This window comes from Suricata suricatta, chromosome 3, assembly GCF_006229205.1.
Source record: "Suricata suricatta isolate VVHF042 chromosome 3, meerkat_22Aug2017_6uvM2_HiC, whole genome shotgun sequence".
In the NCBI taxonomy this organism is placed as follows: Eukaryota; Metazoa; Chordata; class Mammalia; order Carnivora; family Herpestidae; genus Suricata; species Suricata suricatta.
In genome coordinates this window covers 28097222-28123096 of record NC_043702.1, presented here as the reverse complement: position 1 = coordinate 28123096, position 25875 = coordinate 28097222, and the positions used below count along the sequence as shown (strand labels likewise).

The 25875-nt window shown below is 38.9% G+C and overlaps 1 protein-coding gene across 1 annotated transcript in view; it reads right to left on the bottom strand.

The window, feature by feature from the left end:
• The window catches only part of DYTN (dystrotelin), a 52781-nt gene that overhangs the window by 7187 nt on the left and 19719 nt on the right, over nt 1-25875 (bottom strand). The window contains exons 10-12 of the mRNA XM_029933980.1: nt 5358-5508; nt 3857-3865; nt 2311-2818 (exon numbers count right to left, since the gene is read on the bottom strand). Coding sequence (XP_029789840.1) covers nt 2311-2818; nt 3857-3865; nt 5358-5508 — 668 coding nt within the window. The remainder of the gene's footprint in view (nt 1-2310; nt 2819-3856; nt 3866-5357; nt 5509-25875) is intronic.

Genomic DNA, 25875 nt, shown 5'->3' with positions numbered 1-25875 from the left:
AAAACCAGATTGAATAAAGATATAACCTTACTTAGAAATATTTGAGTGAGGAGAGACCATGTTTCATCCATGCAATAGCCATGAAGATTAACACAGATCCTATCCTTAAAAGCATTACGGAAACAGGGCTGATCAAAGAGAAATAAGCTGTAAATTTAAATCTTATCAATTAGCATTTGCGTAATCATTGAGAAGTATATGCTACCATAATAACAAAAAAGAAAAAATGCATGTCCTCTTGCTAACATCATAAGCACTTTTGCATAATAATGCATACTTCAGTAGAAACATCCCAATGGTTCTCTTTAAATTTAAGTGGAAGACAAAGTAATTTTTTGAGACATACTTTTTTAGGGGTATTTTCTACAAGATTGGACAACGCCCACTGCACCTCTACACATTATTGCACTGTCTAAATGTAGAAATAAGCTTTGCTCTGTCATGATTTTCCTCTTAATAATATACTCATGTGTGTATACATATATATATATTTATATATAGACTTTGATAAAGTAAATTAAAATATACATGCCTCTTTTAGTTTTAGGTATCAAACTGCACAAGTGTTGGGATAATGTCTTCCCAATGTGTGTAGTAGGCCTAGCTTCTAAGTGATCTGGACTGTGCAACATAAGCTACTACATTTGTGAGGGCTGTGAGGAATCAGCAGCTTTTATAAGCTCAGTTGGACAAACAAAACAAAACAAAAAATAAAAATGAGATGAAGGTGTCAAAGACTGAGAGATTTTCCTAGAATAAAAGTCAAATTTTTATGTGAAATTTTCCTAAAACCTTCAAGTGGATGTTGACTTTGCTGTGAGTGCTCATCGTGACCCCAGTGAAGTTAAAAAGGAAACACAGTGGGTGGAATCTTGTGTCTCAGAATCAGGCACAAGGAGTCCTCATCCTGTTTTGTCTCAGGCAGTCTGAGCATGCTTTGGGCATCTTGGTAATCTTGTGTTCTCTAATGCAAAAATTATAACTCCAACTCTCTTAATAGTAGAGATTTTTAGAATCACCAAATAATTACTTTGTTGACTTGTTCCACCAGCTTCAGTACACAACCAACATTATGAGGTACTGATTTTCCAGTTCACCAGCTGTTTGGGCTGGATTGTGTTTCTCCCCAAGTTCACATGTGGATGTCCTAACCCCAGTACCTCAGAGTGTGATTATATTTGGAAACAGATTCTTTAAAGAGTTAATTAAATTAAAATGAAGTTATACTGGCAGATCCTAATCCAAATCGGAGTAGTGTCTTTATAAAAAGAGCAAATTTGGATAGGAATATCCACAGTGAGACATCTTGATCTCAGACTTCTAGCCTTAATGACTATGAGAAAATTAATTTTTGATGTTTAAGCTACCCACTCTGTACGGGTACTTTGTTATAGCAGCTCTAGCAAACTCACATGCTGATTCAGAAATATTTTGAGAAAGCCTACTTGCAAATCTCTAGACGATCACTCAAACATAAAAGATTTTAGGCTTTCAAAAAGGACATGGATATAGGTATACAGATATATTAAGGCAACAAAACACTATAAATAAGACTGTATCAGTCCAAAACATAAGAAATAATGATTGTAAAGAGACCCTTTTAATTTTAAAATTAAATTTTTAAGTTATATTTTAACTTAATTTAAGAAACATTTTTAAAAAGAGCCTTCAGAATTTGACAATGAGTCATAGCTTATGAAGAAGATGATGATGATAATGACTGTACTTCTTACATTATAGAAACATAATCAACTGTCCTCTGAAGAACATCATTATTACCCCCCCTTTCTAAATGGTAACATCAGGTTGCCCAATTATATTTGTTGTAGTACTATGGATACTAATAACTCCAATAACAAAACTATCTATTATTTGTTATTTATTTTTATTTTATAAGTTAATATTTTATAACTGAAATTTCACATAAAAACTTGGCTTCTCTTCTAGGACAATCTTTTGGTCTTTGACATCTTCATCTTATCTTTATTTCTTTGTTTTGTTTCTCCAGTTTATCTATGAAAGCTGCTTAGTTCTAAGATATTTGTAGTTATTTACTGTTATGGAATGCTAGGATTGTGCCAGATGCTATAGCAAAATCTCTTATTGTCTATCACCTTTAGTGCCCATAAGAACTTTGTAAATTGGGCAGTTTTAGACCTCAAGTTCAGAGATGCTACTGATGTCCAAAAGATTCTGACTGTTACTCACTAGATGAATTGTAGCTGTTGGGATAATGTTATAAAATCAAGTGTTGAAAAGGCAGCCTGAATCCCTGGCCATTACTCTCTCCATTGATTGTGAAGATCTTACCTGGTGGCATTTCTAGAGTGAAGGCATCGGTAAGTTTTGACAACAGTTCTTGCATTTCCTTTTCCTCTCGCTCATCCTTTCCATCCTGGATGTCACCCACCTCTTTTTTGTCTGCAGATGCCAGAGCAGGACTGTTCATTTCAGCAGGCACCATCTGGGGGGTTGCCTGCAGCGGTCCTTCCTGGGAACCCGGTAGGGAGCTAAAGATTTCCTTCAAGGTCTTTTGTGCTTGGCTTTGTGCCCCACAGCTTTGTGTTGACTTCAGCTGCAAGACGGCCTCTGGTGATTCTGAATTTGGTATAGCATGATCTGCCTTTGTTTGACTTTGGTGACTTTTGTCAGTCATGACTGGGTAAGCAAGAGGTTCCTGTTCTAAACCATCTTGAGTGGCCTTTGTGACCTGGGAAGGATCTCCTCCCCTCCACATCCTTTCATCCTTTTCATGGTCACCCTCGGAAATCATATTTTGGCAGGAAGAAGAGGGAGGATGGAGTGGCTGCAACATTGCCTGGATAAAGAAAACGTATGAAATTGATCTTTGTCTTAGACGTTTCCTAAGTACGTTAAGTTTTGATTTCATAATAGAAAATTTTAATGCAACATTTTTCATCCTCCTATCTAAATCATTTATTATTGATTTAATTTTATGCTATTAATTCAATGTACATCTAAAACTGTCTACCAAAAGGACAACAGTTCAAATTCTAAAATATCATGGGAACGTGGGAAAATTCTAGGTCCTAAATGTTCACATTCTAAAAATATCACGAGGAATTTCTGAGAACATCAACATATCTTGAATTGTAGCTAAAAGGTAATACAATAAAGCATGTTCATAATGATCCACCTAGGTAGGTATGTTGGGGGGCTTATAATAAGCCATAAAATCTAGGGGACAAAGCACAACTCCCAAAGTGGGGTCCACAGATTCTTGGAAATCCCTAAGACCTTTTTGGAGGGCCGTGAGGTCAAAATTACTTTCACAATGATACTTAGATATAATTTGCCTGTTCACTGTGTTGACACTTGCCCCAAGGGTGCAGAGTCAAAAGTAAGTAAAGCCAAAGTAAGTTAGGCTAATTATGTTAGTGCCTTAGTACAAATCAAACCAGCACCAAAGAGTACTAGTAGTCACCATTACACTTTTGCAGCTGACAAAAAAAAAAAAAAAAAAAAAACCAGCCAGCCAAATGACAACACAAAAAACAGCTCCACTTACAAATCTCCTTGATGGTATAATAAACATTTTCAATTTTCTTAATTACGACATGTATTTTTAATATTGTGTATGATGAAACGGAAAGTGTGCAACATACGGCTAATGTTACTGAAACACAAAAGTTGCCCTTTTTGTGAAAGAATGACTTGCAGCCTGTTATTCAGACTTGGAGGTTTGGCAGACATTTTCTCAAAAATACGTGAAGTGAGATTGTCACAGTAAGAAAATGATTATATGCATTGTCAGTTTTAACAGGTGACGCTTTTGGCAAAAATCAGAATTTTAGGAAACCAGCATCTACCACTGTGTGCATAATACCTTTCCAACTTGTAAAGACTTTCTTGATGAGATTAATGGTGATGTTAATGAATGTGATTTTTGAGGGGGAGGGTGAATACTGTATAATGAGCAATAGGAAGTTTGGCTTAGCTTAGTGAACTTCCAAATTTCCAGTGTATCATGCTTCAAAATCATGCATGGGTAGAAGATTCATTCAAAGAGCACAACAGAACATTGTATGTTAATGAAACAGAGTGGGAGATAGATATGGTTTCAGATTCAATGCTGTGACTCTCCTTTCAGAAGCAATCCCCTGTGGACACAGGTGTGCCATTTCAAAGGGCCACGTGCACCCCAATGTTTATAGCAGCATTATCGACAATAGCCACAGTATGGAAAGAGTCCAAATGTCCATCAATGGATGAATGGATAAAGAAGATGTGGTATGTATATACAATTGAGTATTACTTGGCAACCAAAAAGAATGAAATCTTGCCACAAATCTTGCAACTACATGGATGGAACTAGTGAAATTAGTCAGAGAAAGACAAATATCATATGACTTCACTTGTATGAGGACTTTAAGACACAGAACGGATGAACACAAGGGAAGGGAAGCAAAGATGGTAGAAGCAGGGAGGGGTACAAAACATAAGAGACTCTTAAATATGGAGAACAAACAGAGGGTTACTGGAGGGATTGTGGGAAGGGGGATGGGCTAAATGGGTGAGGGGCATTAAGGAATCTAGTCCTGAAATCATTGTTGCACTATATGCTAACTAACTTGGATGCAAATTAAAAAAAAAAAGAAAGAAACAATACCCTGCCATGTTTTGGTGTACTACCGAAGAAAAAGACCTCTACTGATTTGAAAGGACTATTAAAATATTGTTCTCTATTTCAACTGCAAATCTCTGTGTGGCCAGGTTTCTTCATATACTTCCATAAAACATCTTGCAACAGATTGAATGAAGAAGTTATGTGATGTCTTTTATTAAGCCAGATATTAACAAAATTTGTTAAAAAATGTGAAACAATGCCACTATTCTAACGGAGGTTTTAAAAAATATGTAGTTACTGTTTAAAATGGTTACATATATAATGGGTTTATTCTATTTTTAAATTAAGTAATAAACTTTTAAGCCACTTCTCACTTTTATTTTTGATCATGGTAAAGAGTCTGATATAACCCACAAAAGCTCCTTGGGATCCTCAAATTTTTAAAGAATATAAAAAGGATGCAGAGACCAAAAGGTTAAGAGTCAATGAATGCTGTAAAGGACCGCTTTGCTCTAGATTATACTTTCTAAATGGCACTGATACTGCGCCAGCCACCAATTCTCCCAATGGCGTTGCCTTCAGGAAGGGGAAGGAAAGAGTCTGGAGGAACGAGTGGACGAGTGAGGGACTGGAGAGAGGAGGCAGGGAAGAGAAGAGGCTGATCAGAGTGAGGTGAGAAGCTTCAGGCAGAAGTGCCTCCACTGGCCAGAGGATTTGAGGCCAGATTTCTGGATGGTCCAGATGGCCAGTGTCTCTCACATTTTCATACCTGCCCCATCCGCTGTAGCTGGGTCCACAGACTATCCTGATTGGCTGTGAGTTGGTGAATCTTTGTTTCAAATTGGCAACATTTTTCCTTCTGGGAGGCACATAAGGCTTGCAACTTGTCTTTGTATCTGTTTAACCGCTTTTTAAGGTATCTGCAAAGAAGGCAAGTTTGAGTGAGTTGGAAGGGTAAGAGGCCAGCACACAAACTAGAGCCCTAGCAAGGTGTTCTGTGAGTCCTCTCTGTAGGAAAAGATGCTAGAGAAGCCTGTGCCTTGACTATTACTTAACGTTGGTCAATACTGTGTTATACTATTTGACTCTTCACCATATACCACTGCCCTTTATGTCTCTTATATAAACACAATTCCACTAAGCATTTCATAAGCATTAAAATGTTTTAGAAAACTCAACATGCACGTTATGACGCATTTGACAGCGTACCTTCACTAGCTAGTTAAATTTGAATACTGACCTTGTTTATTATCCTTTTATCTGGAATCACTCCATTTAGAATGACAGTATACAATGTCATGGCTGAACACCTAACACCTGACCAGGATAGGGAGGGAACAATGAGGCAGGCAATTCATGAATGGTGGGTCTGTTTTGGCTTCTCTTCCTACATGTAGTTGTTTATTTGTTTAAGAATGAACCAGGCAGTCAGGGAAATTCTTTCAAAACATAAACTAGATCATGTCACTCCTCTGCTCAAAATCCTCCAATGGTCCCTCTCCTTGTTTAGAATAAGCCAAAGTCCTTCAGAGGCAGACAAGGCCCAACAGTTGGCCAAGCCCCCCTTTCCTCTTTGACCTGCCCTCTGCCTCCTCTTGCTCACTCACTGCCGTGCAACCACAAAGGGCTCCTGGCTACTCTCAACACACCAGACATGTCCTCCCCTGAGAATCTGCTCATTTGGTCCCTCTGCCTGGAACCCTCCTTCTTCTCCTCACCCTCTCGCATCTTTAAAGTCATTGCTCAACATCGTATTTTCAGTGAGCCCATCTCTGACTGCCCTACTTGATGAAATGTTCTGAATATCTCTGTTAACTGCATCCGGTCCAGTATGTCATTCAAAACCATTGCTTCCTTGTCGATTTTCTGCTTCAGTGATCTATCCATTAGTGTTAAGTGGAGTGTTAAAGTCCCCTACTATTATGGTATCACTATCGATGAGTTTCTTTATGGTTGTGATAAATTAATTTAGATATTTGGATGCATCTAAGTTGGGGGCATAGATATGTATTTACAATTGTTAGATCTTCTTGGTGGATAGACCCCATTATGGTATAACGCCCTTCTTCATCTCTTGTTATGGGGTCTTTGTTTTACAATCTAGTTTGCTTGATATAAGTATGGCTACTTCAGCTTTCTTTTGATTTCTGAATGTGATAGACGGTTCTCTATCCCCTTACTTTCAATCTGCATGTATCTTTACTAAAATGAGTCTCTTTAGACAGCATAGAGATGAATCTTGTTTTTTTTCTTTTAAAATCCATTCTGATGTCCTATGTCTTTTGATTGGAGCATTTAGTCTATTTACATTCAGAGTGATTATTGAAACCTGAATTTAGTGTCATTGTGTTATCTGTAGTGTTGATGTTTCTGGTGATGACCTTTGGTCCTTTCTAGTCTTTGATGCTTTTGGTCTTTTTTTTCCTCCACTCAAAGAGTTCCCCTTAAAATTTCTTGTAGGGCTGGTTTAGTGGTCACAAACTCCTTTCGTTTTTATTTGTCTGAGGAACTCTCTATCTCTCATTCTGTTCTGATGACAGACAGTCTTTCTGGATAAAGTATTTTGGGCTGCATATTTTTCCAGTTTGCATTTTTAATATATCTTCTCACTCTTCTGGCCTGCCAAGTTTCTGTGGACAGATCTGCTGTGAACCGACCTGATCTGTCTTTTCTTACCGGTTAAAGACCTTTTTCCCCCTTGCTGCTTTCTTTCCTTGTCTGTGTATTTTGTGAATTTGCTTATGATATGGCTTGGTAATGGCTGGCTGGTTTTGAGTTTAATGGGAGTTCTCTGTGCTTCTTGGATTTTCTTCTGTGGCCTTCCCCAGATTAGGGAAGTTTTCAGTTATAATTTGCTCGTGTAAATCTCCTGCCCCTTTTTTCTCTCTCTTCGTCTTCTGGTACCCCTATGATTTGAATGTTTTTACATTTTAATAAATTGCTGAGTTCCATAAGTCTGTCTTTATGATCCCTGACCTTTGTTTCCGCCTTTTTCTCAGTTTCATTATTTTCCATAATTTTAATTTCTACACCACAAATTCACTCCTCCACCTCATCCATCGTCACTTTTTATGGCCTCCATTTGGGTTTGCATCTCGGTTATAGCATTTTTAATTTTGGCCTGACTAGATTTTAGCTCTTTTATCTCTGCAGAAAGGGATTCTCTGGTATCTTCTATGCTTTTTTCAATCGTAGGTAGTATCTTTATAATTGTTGTTTTAAATTCTAGGTCAGACATCTTACTTATATTTGCATTGATTAAATCCCTGGCTGTCATTTTTTCCTGTTCTTTCTTTGGAGGTAAATTCCTCTATCTTGTCATTTTGGAGGAAGACAAAACAATAATAATAATAATAGAATAAAATAAAAATTTAAAAACTGAAAAAAATCAAAGGAAGGAAACTAGATCCCAGGTGTGTTTTAGTCTGCTTAAGAGAAGCTTGGTAGAAAGAAGAGAATAGACGAGAGAAAAAAATTGTAAATTTAAAATTTAAATCCCTGGCTGTCATTTAAAAAAAATTTGCTCTTTCTGTATCCAAGATGCAAAAGAAGAGAAAAACAACAACAACAAAACAAAAACAGAAGCAGCAAAAACAAAACAAACAAAAAGCCCAAATGAAGCTAGATGCCGTTTCCCCGAGAGCTGAAACTTTGCAGGAGTCTGTGGTCAGTAGACTAAACTCGAGGAAGGGATCTACGCTGGTCTTCCAAGGGAGGGGCCCGCTGCTCTGGTTCTCAGGCCACCTTGCCCTAGCAGAGACGTGTTTGGAGGTCACAGCAGGGCCCTGCTTGGTGTAATGGCTCCATTCTCCACTTGGTGGCGCTGTATAGCTCACTGGGATCAATCGCTGTTGGGCTAATAGTGAAAACGCCTTCACCATTCTCTTTAGTCTCCAGAGCAGGAAGTTCACACTCTCACAGGAGCCCAATCAGTTACCCCTCCTGAGTCCCCACTTTCCTTCTGGCTGTGCCCACGCTGTTTGCCTACCAGGTAGTGCCTCTCTCCAAAATTTTTCTCTCAGGCCCAGCTGTGTTTCAAAATCCCGCAATTTAGAGACTCCTGCCTTTCGGACCCACAGTGGTCTTCTGGGGGAGGGTCTCCCCACGTTGTGGCTGGTGCCGGCTTGTCCCAGGAAATGCATATCACCGCGCAGCGGCAACAGATCAGAAATTATGGTAACTCACAACACACAGCCTGGGTCAGGGTTTGCTGCCCCCAGCTGGTGTCTTTGTTCCTTTACTGGTGAACGTGGTGGCTTGACGGCACCGGTGGGGTCTTTTGCCCACGGAGAGGCTGTGCCACCTCTACTAAATGTAGGCCAAGGAGGGGAACCACTTCTCCATGTGGGACCCAGGGGGTCCTCAGACTGCACTGAGGCTGACCTCTGAAAGTTCAGATCCTGTGCTCTGCTGTTGATAAAAAACTGGCGGTATTGAAACCCTCTCCTTCCCCTCCACCCCCGTCAGTGGTTTGGGGGAACAGGTTTCTCGTGCAGTCCCCTGTGCCTGTTTCCACTCTTTCTACTGCTGTGGGGACGGGGGGAGGGGGAGGGGTGTGCTTTCTCGTGCAAACCCAACACACTGCTCTCTCTTTCCTTTTTCCTCCGAAAACGACTTGCAGTTCTTTTCTCCCCCAGTTCACCTCTCCGTGCCACATACCTGCCGAGTTCGCTCCCTCAAATTATGCAGATTGTTCTGTTTATCGTCAGATCTATTTCCAATGTGTTCAAAATGGTTCGATGTTGATCTAGCTGTGATTGAGGGATGAGACAAGCCCAGGGTCCCTTTACTATTCTGCCATCTTAACTTCTCCTTGATCCCTGACTGTCCTGCTTGAAATTGCAAGACAGAACCCCCAACCTGGCCTCTAGCACCTCACATCTCCTTCCCTACTTATTTGTCTTCATGGATTTCTGCATGTCTACTTGCTACAGAGCTTGATAAAATCTTGGGTTTTGGACTTCGTCTCCAGCCTTCAAACCTGTGGACAGTCACATTATATGACATATGACATATTTTACTTACACATTACTTTTTCTATTACTTAATAATTGCTTATCGTCTCTTTATTCCAGCAAATTTTTTTCTTCTGTGTTGCTTGTTGCCATATTCCCAGGCCCAAGCCTAAAATGGTCCCGGTTACAGAGTATATATACAATTAAAATTAGCAGAGTAAATAAAGCACAATCTTATTCTTTAATCTGTATGGCTGGCATATTTGTGGAATTTGTAGAAATCAAGTCGCTGGTGGCAAATGCAACAAGTTTTCTCAATGTTAGAACCGTTGCAATTCCTACACTTGATCTTAGCCAAAAGGCCGAGAAGCGATGAGAACCATTGCAGTTCCTAAATACTATAGATCTTGAAGAGGTCTTGGAGTCTAGTTCGGGCTCCACCCAAAGTGGGATTCTCTGAAGGAGAGCCCTCAAACTTATAGGCAATCACACTCAGATGAAATGGGAGTCTGACTCTCATATCTTTGATTATAATTGGAGTTTCAAATATATCTTTATGATGGGTTTTTCAGAAAGCAGTCAGTCCAGAGATTTGATAGCAGACAACAAAGGTAAAACCTCAGAAGTTCTCTCTGGACAGTTTTCTAGATGGTGTTCTGCTTATTATAACCACTAGTGGTGTCAGGTGTTGGTCACTATCCGCATCTCCCAAACTTACTGAAATTAGCCAGATGATTTCTGTGGTGCTTAACTCAAATAGAACCAAAACTCCTTTTACCTCCATATTGAGCTTAGTATTTCTCTGTTTAAGGAAGTTCTTCTTAATTAAAAAAAAAAAAGCATGATGATATCTTTGTAGAAAGTTTTCCTATAAAAGCAAATGGAAATGCTTTTGATTCATCTCTACTGTCAGCGTTCGTGCATTCACACGAGGGCCCTACCTTCTTTCCCTGTGGAGGGCATTAACGGATTTGTGGGTTCTCCACAGTTCATTCCTGAGGCTGACCACAGCCTAGAGAAGCAAGAAATACAGAAAATACGTTTTTAGCTTTGGGCTTGAATTCAACCCACACTCCTTACAATTCATCATAGGAACATGATAACGAGATATATATGTATTCTAATATATATAACATATATATTATATAGCACATATATAATACAGTCTATTTCAAGAAGTGAGTGGTGTTTGGGTTCAGGGTCACATACAATGATGCAGATGTTCATACGTTCACAGGGCAACTTCACAATCTCATTTTTACATGATGCTTTTCTTTAAAAGGATTTCAACATAATAAGGTTTTTAGGGGCACATGGGTGGCTCACTCGGTTAAGCGTCCAGCTTCGGCACAGGTCATGATCTCACAGTTTGTGGGTTCTAGCCCCGCATTGGGCTCTGGGCTGACAGCTAGCTCAGAGCCTGGAGCCTGCTTCTGATTCTGTATCTCCCCCTCTCTCTGCCCCACCCCTGCTCGCTCTGTCTCTCTCTGTCTCTCAAAAAAAAATATTTTTAGATTTTAAAAATAAATAAACAATAGTCCTTTGCCTGAGTTAGGCTGCTGCCCAGAAAACCTTCTTCCCCAACGGCATCTATGAAAAGCAGCTGGGTCACTGATTTCCCTTTGGCTCCAGAAATCTTTCCCTTCTATCTGCCACTTTCTACTTCAACTTTCTTATCTTTCCATCCCTTTCCACATGGTTGTATGCTGAGAGGCACCGCTTCTCTTTGGATTCACTGAAGCTCTTTGAATTAATAGTGAAGAGCTCAGCTCTCATTTACCAATTTCCCACCAGGCCTTGCCCCTCATATCACATTCTCCTCCCTGAACGGCACCCAGGTGCAGGTCCTGAGTTCACTCAGCCTGGCCCAGGCTCCTGGGGCATCATGTACCAGCCCTTGAATGGGAGATTGGATTTTATTACTCTGCATTTATAAGCAGCTGTGGCTACACTCTGTGGCCTATCTCCTTCCTGCAAACCATCTGAAGAGGGGCTGGCCGCCTTGGGAACATTTGTCTACAGGAACAGCCTGAAAGAGGAAGAGGGAAAAAGTGGGAAAAAGGAACTGAACTACACACTTAGAGTCACATTCTTCGGTTGGTGTGCACTCTGTGGCCCTTCTGAGTGACCTGGGCCTGTCTGTCTCTTCATTCAAATGTTCAAACAACTTCCGCATGCCTAGCATAGCCTTTGAGTCAGTGAACGTTATATTATTATATCAGCATTATCATGTGGGATGTGTTGTTCTGCGGTCGGGAAGCATTTCAGGGTAGCACCCACGGGCCTAGTGTGGTACGGCCACGGAATAGGTACTACGGTTTAGTCATTCTCAACAGAAGGACAGTAAGCGATTTCCAGCTTTTCAAAAGCAGAAGCAACGTTGCAGTGAACAAAGCGGTAATGTCTCCTTGAGCATATACGTGTGCAGGGTTCTCGGGTTTTACGTTTAACAGATAGGAGTCATTTGCCCCCTTTGGGCAAACACATGCACGTACATGTACACACAATATGTGAACACACACGTATGCATATTTGAAAATGCATAGTTATACTGCAAACTAATGCGAAGATCTAGCCCAAACAGATTACCTCTGGGGAACTAGGAACCTGACCTGGTATAGGAATTATGGTTGAGAATGACTTGACCTTTCTCTGCAATATTTTAACTTTTTATAAGTCAAACAGATTCAGGTCTTATTTGTATAATTAAAAACGTTTGTTTTTAAATCTGAGAAAGAAATGTACTACATGAATCAGATAGACTGTGGCAATTATGAAAATGAAAAAGCGGTGAGATGGACTAAAAAGAGAGTGAAAGAAAGGATAGACCCAAACGACAAAATCTCTTAAATTTTCTCCTTCGGAACAAAGAAATGTTAAAGTGGAAGAAACGTTCAGCTGTGGAAATGGCTTTTCTTCCTCTTTTATTCGAAGCAGGAGATGAAGACGCTGTGGAATGTGTCCCCACACACGTAATGCCTTCTGCATTGTTACGTCTGCAGGGCGGGGCTTGCAGGCTCTTGTCTGTGGGGGCTGATGGTGGCGTGCACACAGGCTGCCTGTCACTGGGCGGTCACAGGACCCACACCTCTCCCCGACACACTGCAGCACGGAAGCTTTAATTTTTTGGGGGTGATTGAAAAGCATTACAGATAATGTTTTTTTTAATTTATAATAGTTTATTGTCAAATTGGTTTCCATGTAACACCCAGTGCCTCCCCCCACAAGTGCCCCCCACCATGACCATCACCCCCCTTCCCCTCTCCCCTTCCCCCTTCAGTCCTCGGTTCATTCTCAGTATTCAACAGCCTCTCATGATTTGTGTCCTCTCTCTACCCAACTCTCTTTCCCCCTTCCTCTCCCTATGGTCCTGTTAGTTTCTCCTGTTACACCTATAGGGGCACATGTACCCCAATGTTCATAGCAGCACTGTCAACAATAGCCAAATCATGGAAAGAGCCTAAATGTCCATCACCTGATGAATGGATCAAGAAGAGGTGGTATATATATATATACAATGGAATATTACATGGCAATGAGAAAGAATGAAATATGGCCATTTGTAGCAAAGTGGATGGACCTCGAGGGTGTCATGCTAAGCGAAATAAGTCAGGTGGAGAAGGACAGATACCATATGTTTGCACTTATAGGCCTAACAGATAATGTTTTGAAGACCTTCCTTAGGACCAGACTGTACTGATCATCCTGATTGAGGGAAACACCTACCAGTGGGGAGGGCAAATCAACAACTGATTGAAAACATGATAAAGTATTTGTAGACCACACACACACACACACACACACACACACACACCCCCCCCAAACCAAACCACGGTGGCATTCCTAATTCCTTTGATGATAAATTTCATGGGACTTTTTTTTATGTTTTTCTTTCATTTCATTTTTCTTTTACCTCTTTCTCATCTCTTCCCTCTCAAATTTCCTGACATTTTCCTTATGTATGGATGTACTGGTTTTCCTTTTCTCCCCTACTTTTGAACAGCATCACACTGAGTTGCCATGTTGAAGCCTCTCTGGGCAAAATAAATCTTCATCTGTAAGTAGGTTATACGGGCAGTTTTTGGGCAGAGACTTCATACCTATGGCCACTGGAGTAAAGACATCAAAACTGAACACAGCTTAGTTTTAGGATGTAGACTGAGCAACAGTCCCTTATAAGCTGAACTGTGTCCACTAGGTGGCCAATCCAGTTCACTGGCTGCATAAACTGTTGTGGTAAGAATTGCCCACTTCCGGGGGAGCAAAAAGTAAGAAAATTCATGCTGCTCAGCTACATGTAAATGAGTTGTGTCTTCTTAAGGATGTTAATACTGAATCTTCTAAAACATGCCCCCAAAAACAATATAGACTATATTATAATTAATTGTGTGTACCACCATAGTCCTTAATTCATAGTTTTTAGCCGGAAAGAATATTTACAATGAACTGCACACTTGGAAATATCAGATTAACCTGATACTTTTCTACTCTTGGGGAAAGACTATGCAATTGATCATATTAAAGAGGCCAAAGTCTGACCAGCCATTATCTAATTTGAGAATATATGTTTGGGGGTCCTGGGTGGCTCAGTTGGTCCAGCAGCTGACTTCGGCTCAGGTCATGATCTTGTGGTTCATGAGTTCAAGCCTTGCGTTGGTCTCTGTGATGACAGCTCAGAGCCTGGAGCCTGCTTTGGATTCTGTGTGTCCTTTTCTCTCTCTGCCCCTCCCCTGCTCATGCTCTGTCTCTCAAAAATAAATAAATGTTTAAAAAAATTAAATAAAAGAGAATATATGTTTAAAATTTTTTTTAACATTTATTTATTTTTGAGAAAAAGAGAGTGAGCATGAGTGGGGGAAAGGGCAGTGATAGAGGGAGACACAGAATCTGAAGCAGGCTCCAGGCTTTGAGCTGTCAGCAGGAGCCCGATGCGGTGCCTGAACCTACCAACAGTGAGATCATGACCTTAACTGAAGTCGGCCGCTTAACCGACAGAGCCACCCAGCACCCCCGAGAAAATTGGTTTTCTTAATAGAAATTGATTTGATGCTTCTGATACAAATGTGACTTTATTCTTTTTGGGGTAAAAGTTGAGCATATTTGAGTAGAATTAGAGTAGAAATGTGAAGATTTGAAAAATGAATAAAATTATAAGTTTAAAATACCTTACTTAACTAAATAATTTGAAAATCTTGACGAAGTAAATCATTATCCCAAGAAAATTAAATTATTAAAGTTAACTGAAGAAAGCATTAACAGACCATTAATTTTGAAGAAATAGAAAAATATATCTAAATATTATAAAGGCTCCAATGTCCTAGGGGTATACTCTTAAATTCTGCAATTGTTAAGAAATAAATAGTTCTTATCTTAGATAAATTGCTTCAAGCAGAAGAGAATATGAAGAATGCCTAGCTGCTTAACATAATCACCAAAACTCGGATGCTCAAAACTGTTGACAGAGAGACAGAGAGACTTATAAATGTAGCAATTTAAAAAAATTTTTTTAAATGTTTTATTTTCTTTTTGAGATAGAGAGACAGACAGACAGAGCGTGAGCAGGGGAGGGACAGAGAGAGAGGGAGACACAATCAGAAGCAGGCTCCAGGCTCTGAGCTGTCAGCACAGAGCCAGATGGATGTAGAGCTGGAACTCATGAAACGTGAGATCATGACCTGAGCTGAAGTCAGTTGTTTAACCAACTGAGCCACCCACGCACCTCATCAATGTTGCAATTCTAAATAAAAAATAGGCAAATCAAATTTAAGTTAAATTTAAAGAACAATACACTGCAAACAAAGACAGCTTTTAGTTTCAGCGATGCCAGGAATGTTTACTCTCAGAGACTATTGATGTAATACTCCCAATAAAGGAAAACATGAGATAATTTCAAATGAGGCTTAAAAAGAGATTTAAAATAAATGAATTCAAAATCACTTCTGATTGCATATCTACCCCCCCTCAAAAAAATGTAAAAGGAATAGGAAAGAAAAATATTTCCTTCACCTTAAAAGGAATTTCAGTCCAACAACTAATACCGTCATATTTAATGGAGAAGCTTGAGAGAAAGTCCCCATTAAATCTCATCCTATTTTAAGTGAAACAGGCTTCTCCATCATCTCTTGCATTATTCAGTATTGTTCTGGAAGATCTGGATTCTCTCAGAAATGAAGACATGCAGAGAAATGAGAGGTGTAAATATTGGAAAGAGAGACCAAAATATCTTTTTTTTTTACCCAAACTGTATGATTGTTTACATGGAAGTAGGAGATTCAAACTAAACCAGCATTTGAAATTATTAAGATAGTTCAGAAAGGTTTCTCTATATAAGAAAACTATTCAAAAATCCATAACTTTCCAATGTGCCATCATCAATAATTAATAAAAAGGTACAATGGGGAAAGTCTTTATTCAAAATAAGTACAACAAAGGTGAAACACCCAGGTTGCCCTCAGTGGGAAACATAGAATGGAAGAAATAAGCTAATACCACCATTATTGACAGATATTTGCACCTCAAACTATAGATTTAATGCAAATCAAACCAAAATACTAGTGACTAATTTGGCATATTACAAATGGTTTTAAAGTTCTTCTAGAAGAATAATTGTCTAGTAATAACTAACACTTTTAAAAATAAAAATAACAGTGATGTGAGCAAGACAGCAGAAGAGAAAGCCCTGGACCCTACTGTCTAGCATCCCGCCCCCAACACTGATCACACATCAGCACAGTTCTGCCTCTGCCTGGAGGAGTTAGGAAGCGGGTGGGTCGTGTATCCGAGTTCTGGTTTCAGTGGGAGGTTGCCTGGAGAATTGGCTATTTAAGTAAAAAAGTAGGAGTAGGAGAATGCCCTCACCTCCTAACATGCATCAAAATAAAAGCCAGGTAGATTTAAACCTTAAATGTTAGAAAAACGTCAAGCCATATCATGCCAAAACAAACAGATAAACCCCACAAAACACACAAAACAAACCAAACAACAACAACAAAAAAAATCAAGCCCTGTCAAAGCAAATACAGCTGAAGGGTCATTTCATTTTTTAACTCAGTAAATTTTCCAAGCACAAGACTGTGTGAGAAATGAGAAAGGAAAGATAATAATGTTTTCGTATGAATTAAAACTATCTAGATAGCAAGTCACGTTATAAATAAGACCAAAAGGAAATAAGGTTTCCTTGGAGAAAGGTTTCCAATAGCTAAAAATCTTAAAAGCTCAAAAACCTTAATAAAACAAACTGATGCATCAGTAAAACTGGTCAGAGAGCACTACCAGAAGAGAAAATACAACTGCCTTCTAAATTAAGAAGAAATGGATATTAAAGCAAATAAAAAGTGTTCTGCTCATAAAATTAACAAATTTTAAAATTGGGCAACAGATTTAGCAAAGATCAAGCCAGACGATTACCTGGATTCACTAGGAGTATAGTTTGGTGTGTAGTTTCTAAATAGTAATTTTGTAGCAAATAAGAAGAGTCTTAACCACATTCCCACTTCTCATTCTAGTCATTCCACTTTAAGAACATAATGCACTGAAGTATTTGGGAAACCATGTACAAAGAATAAAGTACAAGGGTCTCAATAGTAAAATATTAAATTATGCAAAAATTGGGAATAACTCAGTTATCCAACGACAGAAGGATGGTCAGATAAATGTTACATCCACTTCAGTAAAAACTGTACAACAATATGTTTGAAGAATTGTAATGGTAATGGGAGAGGCTCACAGTATAACCTACACTGATATGGAACTATATAATCAATACATTTTGCAGTATGATGTAAGCTATATTAAAAGTATTTACAGGGAAAGCAGTACCGCAAAATACTAACACATTAATATTAAAATATTAAAGTGTAAAGAGGACACTTATCATGATGAGCACTAAGAAATGTACAGAATTATTGAATCACTGTGTTGTACACCTGAAACTAATACAACACTGTGTTCACTATACTGGAATTAAAATAAAAAACTTAATAAAAATATTAAAATATTAAAATAGCAGCTATGTTGTGATTTGACTATGATTACTGATTACAATTTCGTTCTTTTCTGGCTTTTCCAAGCTTTTTATAGTAAATATGTAATACTTTATGTTTGGAGATAAAAAGCTATCTCAAAAAATGTATTTTTTATCACATTCACATCTTGAAAATATTCCCCACACCACACTGAATCTCACTGCATCCTTACAAGGTGGTCTCTATTGACTGAATATTGGTTCCTTCCTCTTTTGTACCCACCTGATGATGTGGGCTGCTGCTATTGGTTTGCTGAGTCTGAGATCTCGTTGGAGACACTTGTTTGGAAATGTCTGTGGCCACTGTGTCCACTGGTCTCGCTGGACTTCCATACATTGGTACTTCAGAGCTATTGCACTGAAGAGAAATCCTGCTGGAAAGCAGAGATTTATTAGAAATTGTAATAATATTTAATTATCAGTTATGACATTGAGGAAAGCCTTTTAAGAAAAAGCTTAATTAGAGATTAAATTTAATATTCAAAATAGCACTCAAGTAGCATGACTTTTTTTTCTGTGCTTTTTCCCCCTATCTAACCACCTAGGTGATAGAGAGGAATTAGCCAATAATGGAAGGGAGGACTTTATTTCCCACCCTCCTTCTTGACAATCTAGAAATGAGAATGCAAGGAAACTTAGGGATGACTGCATCAAACCCCCGGGTCATCCTGTTCAGGTCAGAAACGAGGGGTTCTAAGTGCCAGTGTGTGCTTACTGTGTCATATCGGAAAGAACATAAAATAGAGCAGATTAATTTAAGGTCAGGCGTATTGCATTTTTTTACAGTTCCACTTAGTTTCATTCCTTTATTCAAAAACTATTTTAAAGCATCTCACCATCTCAAGTTGTTGCAGATAAAAAATAAAAAATAAAAGCAGAGAACTCCCTGCTCACAGAGACTTCACATTTAACAAACAGATGAATATGCAACCGTCATTGACATAATGCGATTATTTCTGCAGAATGTGATGGGAGCACAGGGAATGAAGTGATTATTCTGTGGTTCACTTAATTATGTCTTTAAGCAGTGGAACATTTGGAGAAAACCCATAACTTCTTTTTTTAAATTTTTTTATCGTTTTTATTTATTTTTGAGTGACAGAGACAGTACGAGCAGGGGAGGGTCAAAGAGAGAGGGAGACACAGAATTTGAAGCAGGCTCCAGGCTCTGAGCTAGTTGTCAGCACAGAGCCCGACGCAGGGCTCGAACCTACGAACCATGAGATCATGACCCAAGCCGAAGCCGGAATCTTAACCTACTGAGCCACCCAGGCGCCCCCCATAACTTCTTTGTCAAATATGTTTGAGTGTTACACTCTCTTCTACCCTGTCTGAGATCATTTTGATACCTTTGTGTTGTTCCACACCATTTTCAGTACTCACACAAACATCAAATATATGTTGAATTTATTTTGGGAACAAAAATGACATCATTTTATACACATTATTCTGCCACTGCCATAGGATGTTGAATGCTCTCTAGTATAACAGACTTAAATTGCTTAAATTTGTTCATTTAAGTGGATTTATTATGTTCTGTTGTATGTCTGTTTCATGTGTATTTCACCATTTTTCTACTGGTGGCCCCTGTGCTGTTTCTGGTTTGCTGCCTCGCTCTCCAGTGCTACAATGTGTGTCCCTATTTACTAGGTAGCGGTGCTTTTATTCCCATAGGATCATTCCCCTTAGGACTCAAACATGCTGTTATTTTTCCCGTCATAACAAAACATTCTCTCCACGTCAGGCACACTAACTCTTTGCTCCCTCTACTGTCACAAATCCTGGAAAGAATTTTATTTGGTATCTTTAATTCCTCAGCTCTCATTCCCTCCTAAACTGCCTCTGGTCTGATTTCTGCTACCACTGCCATCCTACACTGCTCTTTTTGAGGTCTTCAAGGATTCCCTCACTGCAAAATCCAAAGACCAATTCTTGCTTGTCCTAGCAACAGCATTTGACAGAGTGGACCACAGAAAATTATTTAAGTGTGCATGTTATCATATATATCTGAATATTATTTTTTAAAGTTTATTTATTCCTTTTTGAGAGAGAGTATGCGGGGGTGGGAGGAGAGAGAGAGCAAATCCCAAGTAGGCTCCACACTCAGCACAGAGCCCAACGTGGGGCTTGATCTCATGACTGAGTGAGATCATGACCTGAGCTGAAATCAAGAGATGGATGCTTAACCAACGGAGCCACCCAGGTTCCCTATATCAGTGTATTATTACTTCACAAGGCTTTGTTTTTCTGTCTTTCTTAGGACAATCTCTTCCAACCCCAGGTTCAATATTTTTGGGTTATATTTTAAATTGTTTTTACATTTATAAATTAAAAAAATTTTTTAATGCTTTTTTATTTTCAGAGAGACAGAGAAACAGAGAGACAGTGAGAGCAGGGGAGGGTCAGAGAGAGAAGGAGACACAGAATCTGAAGCAGGCTCCAGGCTCTGAGCTGTCAGCACAGACTCCAATGTGGGGCTCCAACTCATGATTTCATGACCTTAGCTGACTGAGCCACTCAGGTGCCCCTTTTTTATTATACATTTTTAAATGTTTATTTATTTTAGAGACAGGGAGACAGAATGTGAGCGGGGGAGAGGCAGAGAGAGAGAAAGACACAGAAAATTCTTCTTACATTTAAATTTCAAACAATTTAGAATTTAGTTTATGGGATGAAATAAGGGCCAGTTTGCTTTCCTTCAGATGGATAGCCAACTATGCATCCTTTCTTTGGGTGAATCAAAACACCATCTTTATCATAGATTAGGTTCCTATTTATGCTTGGAACAATAATTAAATGGGTATTTTTGTCCCATATCTACACGTCCATTCTTCTTTTATACAATACTATTTGGTCATAGTGGTTCTACAGTAAGTTTTAGTATCTGTTGAAAAATATCCCTTCCCACTATTCTTCAATTTTATAATTTAAAATATTCTTGTACAATGTATTATTTCAGAATGTCTTCAAAGTCATTTTATCATATTTGAAAACCATTGTGATTCTATTTTAAAATGCATTTAATTTAAATACAGTCAGTTCTCATTATTGATGGCCATTATGTTTTACACAGTCACTGTGACTTAGCGAAGACTGACCCATTGCTCCAAGGGGAAATATGGGTTCGGTTCTTGCTAGTCTCTGGTCAGATCGTTTTTGTCATCCACTCAATACATAGCTCTGTTTTGTGTGTGTCTCTGTTTACGGACACCTTATTTAATACATATTGTTGATTCGTTTACATTGACCTTGTGATCAGTAGCATTATAACACATGCCTGAATGAAAGTTAAGGCAGATTTTCTTATTAAGGCACATATGTCATGGTCTTTTTGCACTTAGGAACAGCAGACAACGTTCCAATAGCGCACAAAAATGTGGAAAGAACATGTTTACGGTATAAACACTGAAACAAAAAGGCAGAGGGACTCTCACTTTGACCTCAGTTGTGCATTAGGCAACTCAATTTTTTTTTGCCACTCTGTGATGTCTGCAAACAACCAGGAAAATATTGCAAGTATTGATTTTAGGGTTATAAATACATTTTCATGAGTAAGTGCATTCAAAAATTTCATAACTGCAAATAATGAGAATCAAGTATATGAGTTTTTGGAGCATGTACAATTCTCATGCTAGAGTCTTCTCTCATGAATTTGGTATGTTTCCCTTTTTTTCACACTTATTTTCTTATTTTCTGTACTCTGAAACACTATCTTTTTTCATGTGGCTTCTGTATCTTTATTGCTAAGCTTTTTTCTTAGAGTCTCTCTATTTTTTTAAATTTTTATTTATTTTTGAAAGACAGACAGAGCATGAGCAGGGGAGAGGCAGAGAGAGAGGGAAACACAGAATCTGAAGCAGGCGCCAGGCTCTGAGCTGTCAGCACAGAGCACAACGTGGGGCTCGAACTCACAAACTATGAGATCATGACCTGAGCTGAAGTCTGACACTTACCCGACTGAGCCACCCAGGCGCCCCTCCTAGTTTCTCCTTAAAATAATTTTTACAGGTACTGTAAATGGAATTTTAACAAAATTTCTAGCTGGCTATTGTTATCATAGTACAGAGCTATTAATTTGTGCATGTATATTTTATTTCCCACCACTCAAAGCCTATTAATTCTAACAGTTTTTGCAAGAGTTACTTTAGCTTTTTTGGGGATTTACAATCATAATAGCTGCAAATGAAAGTAATTTTGTCTGTTTCACTGTTTTAATTTTTTTATTATATTTGCAAGAATTTCCCAAAATATTTAATAGCAGTAGTGATATTTGGCACCTGGCTTTTTGTAAGTGAAAATATTCCCAGTGTAAACTGCTATATTTAAAGTGAATGAATTCACATTAAAAGGGAGGAGGCTTATTACCTCGCAGAATATTTGCTGAGCCAATGAATGAATTTTTAGTATTATCACTTGGCAAAATCCTTAATCTCTTAGATGATGATTGGTACTAATATGTTAACAGATATCAGGGATGTGTTTCTGCCTATTATCACATGGTTAAATAATAATATTTCTCATAATTTCTCCTAGATCAGCCACTGATCAGAATTTCTGAACTCATTAATATCTCAGTGAAACTGAAAATTATTACATAAGAATTTTACTTTGGGGAACACTCTACTGTTCTCGGGTGGACAGAGTAGAACATACTGACATTTAAAAAACCTTCAGCTTTGCATAGCTCTTGCAATTTCCTTCCCTCCTCTTGTCTCCACTGATACGACTTGCAGTAGGAAAAACAGATTATTTTTATTATCAAGTGAAGAAACAGAGTCAGAGAAACATGAAATGGCTTCTTCAAGGCCACAGCTGACTGAGGACAAAGCTCAGTCACTTCACTACCTTCTCCCAACTCTGTGGAATCACTCTTGTGACATTTTCTCAAGCTTCGTTCTTTTTTTCTAATGCTTATTTATTTTTTTGAGAGTAAGACAGAGCATCAGCAGGGGAGGAGCATAGAATCCAAACAGAATCCCAAACAGCTGCAAGCTCTGAGCTGTCAGCACAGAGCCCAGCACAGGGCTTGAACCCACAAACCACGAGATCATGACCTGAGCCCAAGTCAGACACTCAGCCAGCTGAGCCACCCAGGTGCTCCTCTCATGCTCCATTCTAAAAGAGTTCATGACATACCTTATACCCCCCTCAGTCTCTTCACACAGTCATTGTTGTATTAGTCAGTTTATCAGCCAATCATTCAACAAACATTTATTGAGCATTTATCAAATGCAGACATGGTTACAGATTCTGGAAATACAGCTGGAAACAATCAAAGGTTCTCCATCGCCACCCCTGGGCTTACATTATAGCAAACAAACAAAAAATAAAAGTAAAATATATAGGATGTCAGGTGTTGATGCAATGCTCTGAAATAAAACAAAGCAAGAGAGGTGGACTGGAGTGTAAGCACAGGCTGAAATGGTAAGTGATCAAGAATGGCCTTATGGATGAGATGACATATGAGCAAAGACTTCTATGGATCTTTAGGAATGAGGGGCACCAATTCCTTAAAGTAACAGTTTAAGTCTTCGGAGAGAGGGTACCTGCTTTAGTTTTGTGGGGAGCAGAAAGGAACCTGGAGCACACAATGCAGGGGGTGGGAGATGAAACTGGAGAGGGGTTTAGGGGGCCCCCAAATATGTAGAACTTTTCTAAGTCATTACAACTTTTAAGAATAATACCTATTTTTTTTTAATGCTTATTCATTTTTGAGAGAGGGACAGAGAGTGTGAGCAGAGTAGGGACAGAGAGACACACACACACACAGACTCCAAAACAGGCTCCCGGCTCCAAGCTGTCAGCACAGAGCCCCATGCGGGGCTCTAACCGACCAACAGGAGATCATGACCTGAGCCTATGTTGGATGCTTAACCAACTGATCCACCCAGGTGCCACTAAGTCATTACAACTTTTAGTTTTAGCTTAAAATCAATGGGAGGACAGTGGAAGGATGTAGGACATAGGAGTTTAGGGAATGTGGGCACATGAGGAATGCCGTCAAATTGGTGCTTTTTAAAACATCAGTCTGGCTTCAGCAGCCAAAAGAAATAAGAGTATGGATCTTTGTGTTCTAATTATGAGAACATAGGAATTTAGACAAGATCTCAAGTATTCAATAAATCCAAATGACTAACCAACACACTGTACCATTCCTTTGCCTGGGAAAGGTGAAATCTGTCTTGAAGAAGCCAGATGAATTGGCACCTGCTATCTTTGTGCTTATTTTTAAATTCTTTTTTTAAAAAATTTTTCTGTTTTTTATTTATTTTTGAGAGAGAGAGAGAGACAGTGCAAGCATGGATGGGTCAGAGAGAGAGGGAGATACAGAATCTGAAGACAGGCTCCATGCTCTGAGCTAGCTGTCAGCACAGAGCCTGATGTGGGGCTCGAAACCCACAAACTGGGATATCATGACCTGAGCTGAAGTCGGACGCTCAACCGACTGAGCCACCCAGGCACCCCTATTTTAAAATTCTTTGTACTATATTAAAGATATACATCCAGGGGCGCCTGGGTGGCTCAGTCGGTTAAGCCTCCGGCTTCGGCTCAGGTCAGATCTCATGTTCGTGGATTCAAGCCCCGCATCAGGCTCTGTGCTGACAGCTCAGAGTCTGGAGCCTGCTTCTGGGTCTGTGTCTCTTTCTCTCTCTGCCCCTCCCCCTCTCATGCTCTGTCTCTCTCTGTATCAAAAATAAATAAAACATTAAAAAAATTTTTTTAAAAAGATATACATCCAGAGACTCAAATCCTCTAACTTTAAAGATATATTGATACAATCAGTTAGATAAATGTGACACTGGCATAATACATGACAGCTAATGGCAAGGTCAACATGTAGTTTTTCCTTTAAAGGAAAGAACCATAAAACATTTTTAGATTGGAAAATGACAAAATGACCTTAGAAATAGGGCCTGGGATCGAGATAGAAATGTGCTGGGGGGTGTCTGAGAAAAGATTAGAAAATTACAAAAGAAATTAATAAATGAATACCAGTCTTATTTAAGTTGATCTCTTCTTCTATTCTCTGTAGGTAAAATTAATAATTCTGGGGGGTTTTTCTCCCAAAAGTTTGATAATCATAAGCCCATGGAAATAGTACCTCTTACTTTCTACAGTTTTAAATTTTGAAGCAGTTACTTCCAAAATTAACATCACAAAGACTTTTAAGAATATTTTGTTTTTAAAAATACACCCAACATGGGGCTCAAATTCACATCCTCCAATATCAAGAGTTACGTGCTCCATGGACCAAGCCAGCCAAGTGTCCCCATTATAAAGACTTTTTAAAAAATGGTTATTTATTTTTGAGAGAGAGAGTGAGAAAGATGAGTGGAGGAAGGGCAGAGAGAGAGGGAGACACAGAATCCAAAGCAGGCTCCAGGCTCTGAGCTAGCTGTCAGCACAGAGCCTGATGCAGGGTTCGAACTCATGAACTGTGAGATCATGCCCTGAGCCGAAGTCAGAAGCTTAACCAACTAAGCCACCCAGCCACCCCTACAAAGACTTTTTAAAGTCATCTTTAGGGTGGTGATTTTTAGGTAAGTGATAGGTGACCTCACATACCAGTAGTGCTGGGCCTGCTTTGAGATTACCCTCTAGGGCACAATTTGGTATTCTGAATTTTGAGGGTTAACAAAATTCACAACTTTTGATCCAATGATTTTATTTGAGTCAATTTATCTAAATAAAATATTAAAACTACAGACAGATGTATGTATGAGGATGTTTACTACAGAATTGGGGGGGCAAATTTTGAAAATAATCAAAATGTTCAATGATATAAGGAACTGTGTATGATTTATGATATGTCCTTATAAGGATGAGAGTGAGGCCTTTAAAAATAATGTTTTGGAAGCTAATGACAGGGGAAATACTCTCCATTTAATGTAGGTGAAACAAAGAATCAAAAATTGTATCTACAGGGGCACCTGGATGGCTCAGTCAGTTAAGTGTCCAACTCTTGATTTTGGCTCAGGTCATGATCTCATGGTTCATGGGATCAAGCCCAGCATTGGGCTCTGTGATGACAGCATGGAGGCTGTTTGGGATTTTTCTCTTTCCTTCTCTCTCTTCTCCTCCTCTACATGCTCTCTCTAAGTTAATTAATTAATTAATTAATTAAACTGAAAAAAATTCTATCTACAGCATAACTCCTGTTTTGGTAATACTAAAATGTGACTGGTACTCATCTGTGCATGATAGCATTCTGAGGGTTTTTCTTTTCCCTTTTCAACAAATATAAAGTATTAATTCTAAGTTAGGCTTTTGAAAGCAAAACAAAACTAAATGAGGGCTTAACAAAAACT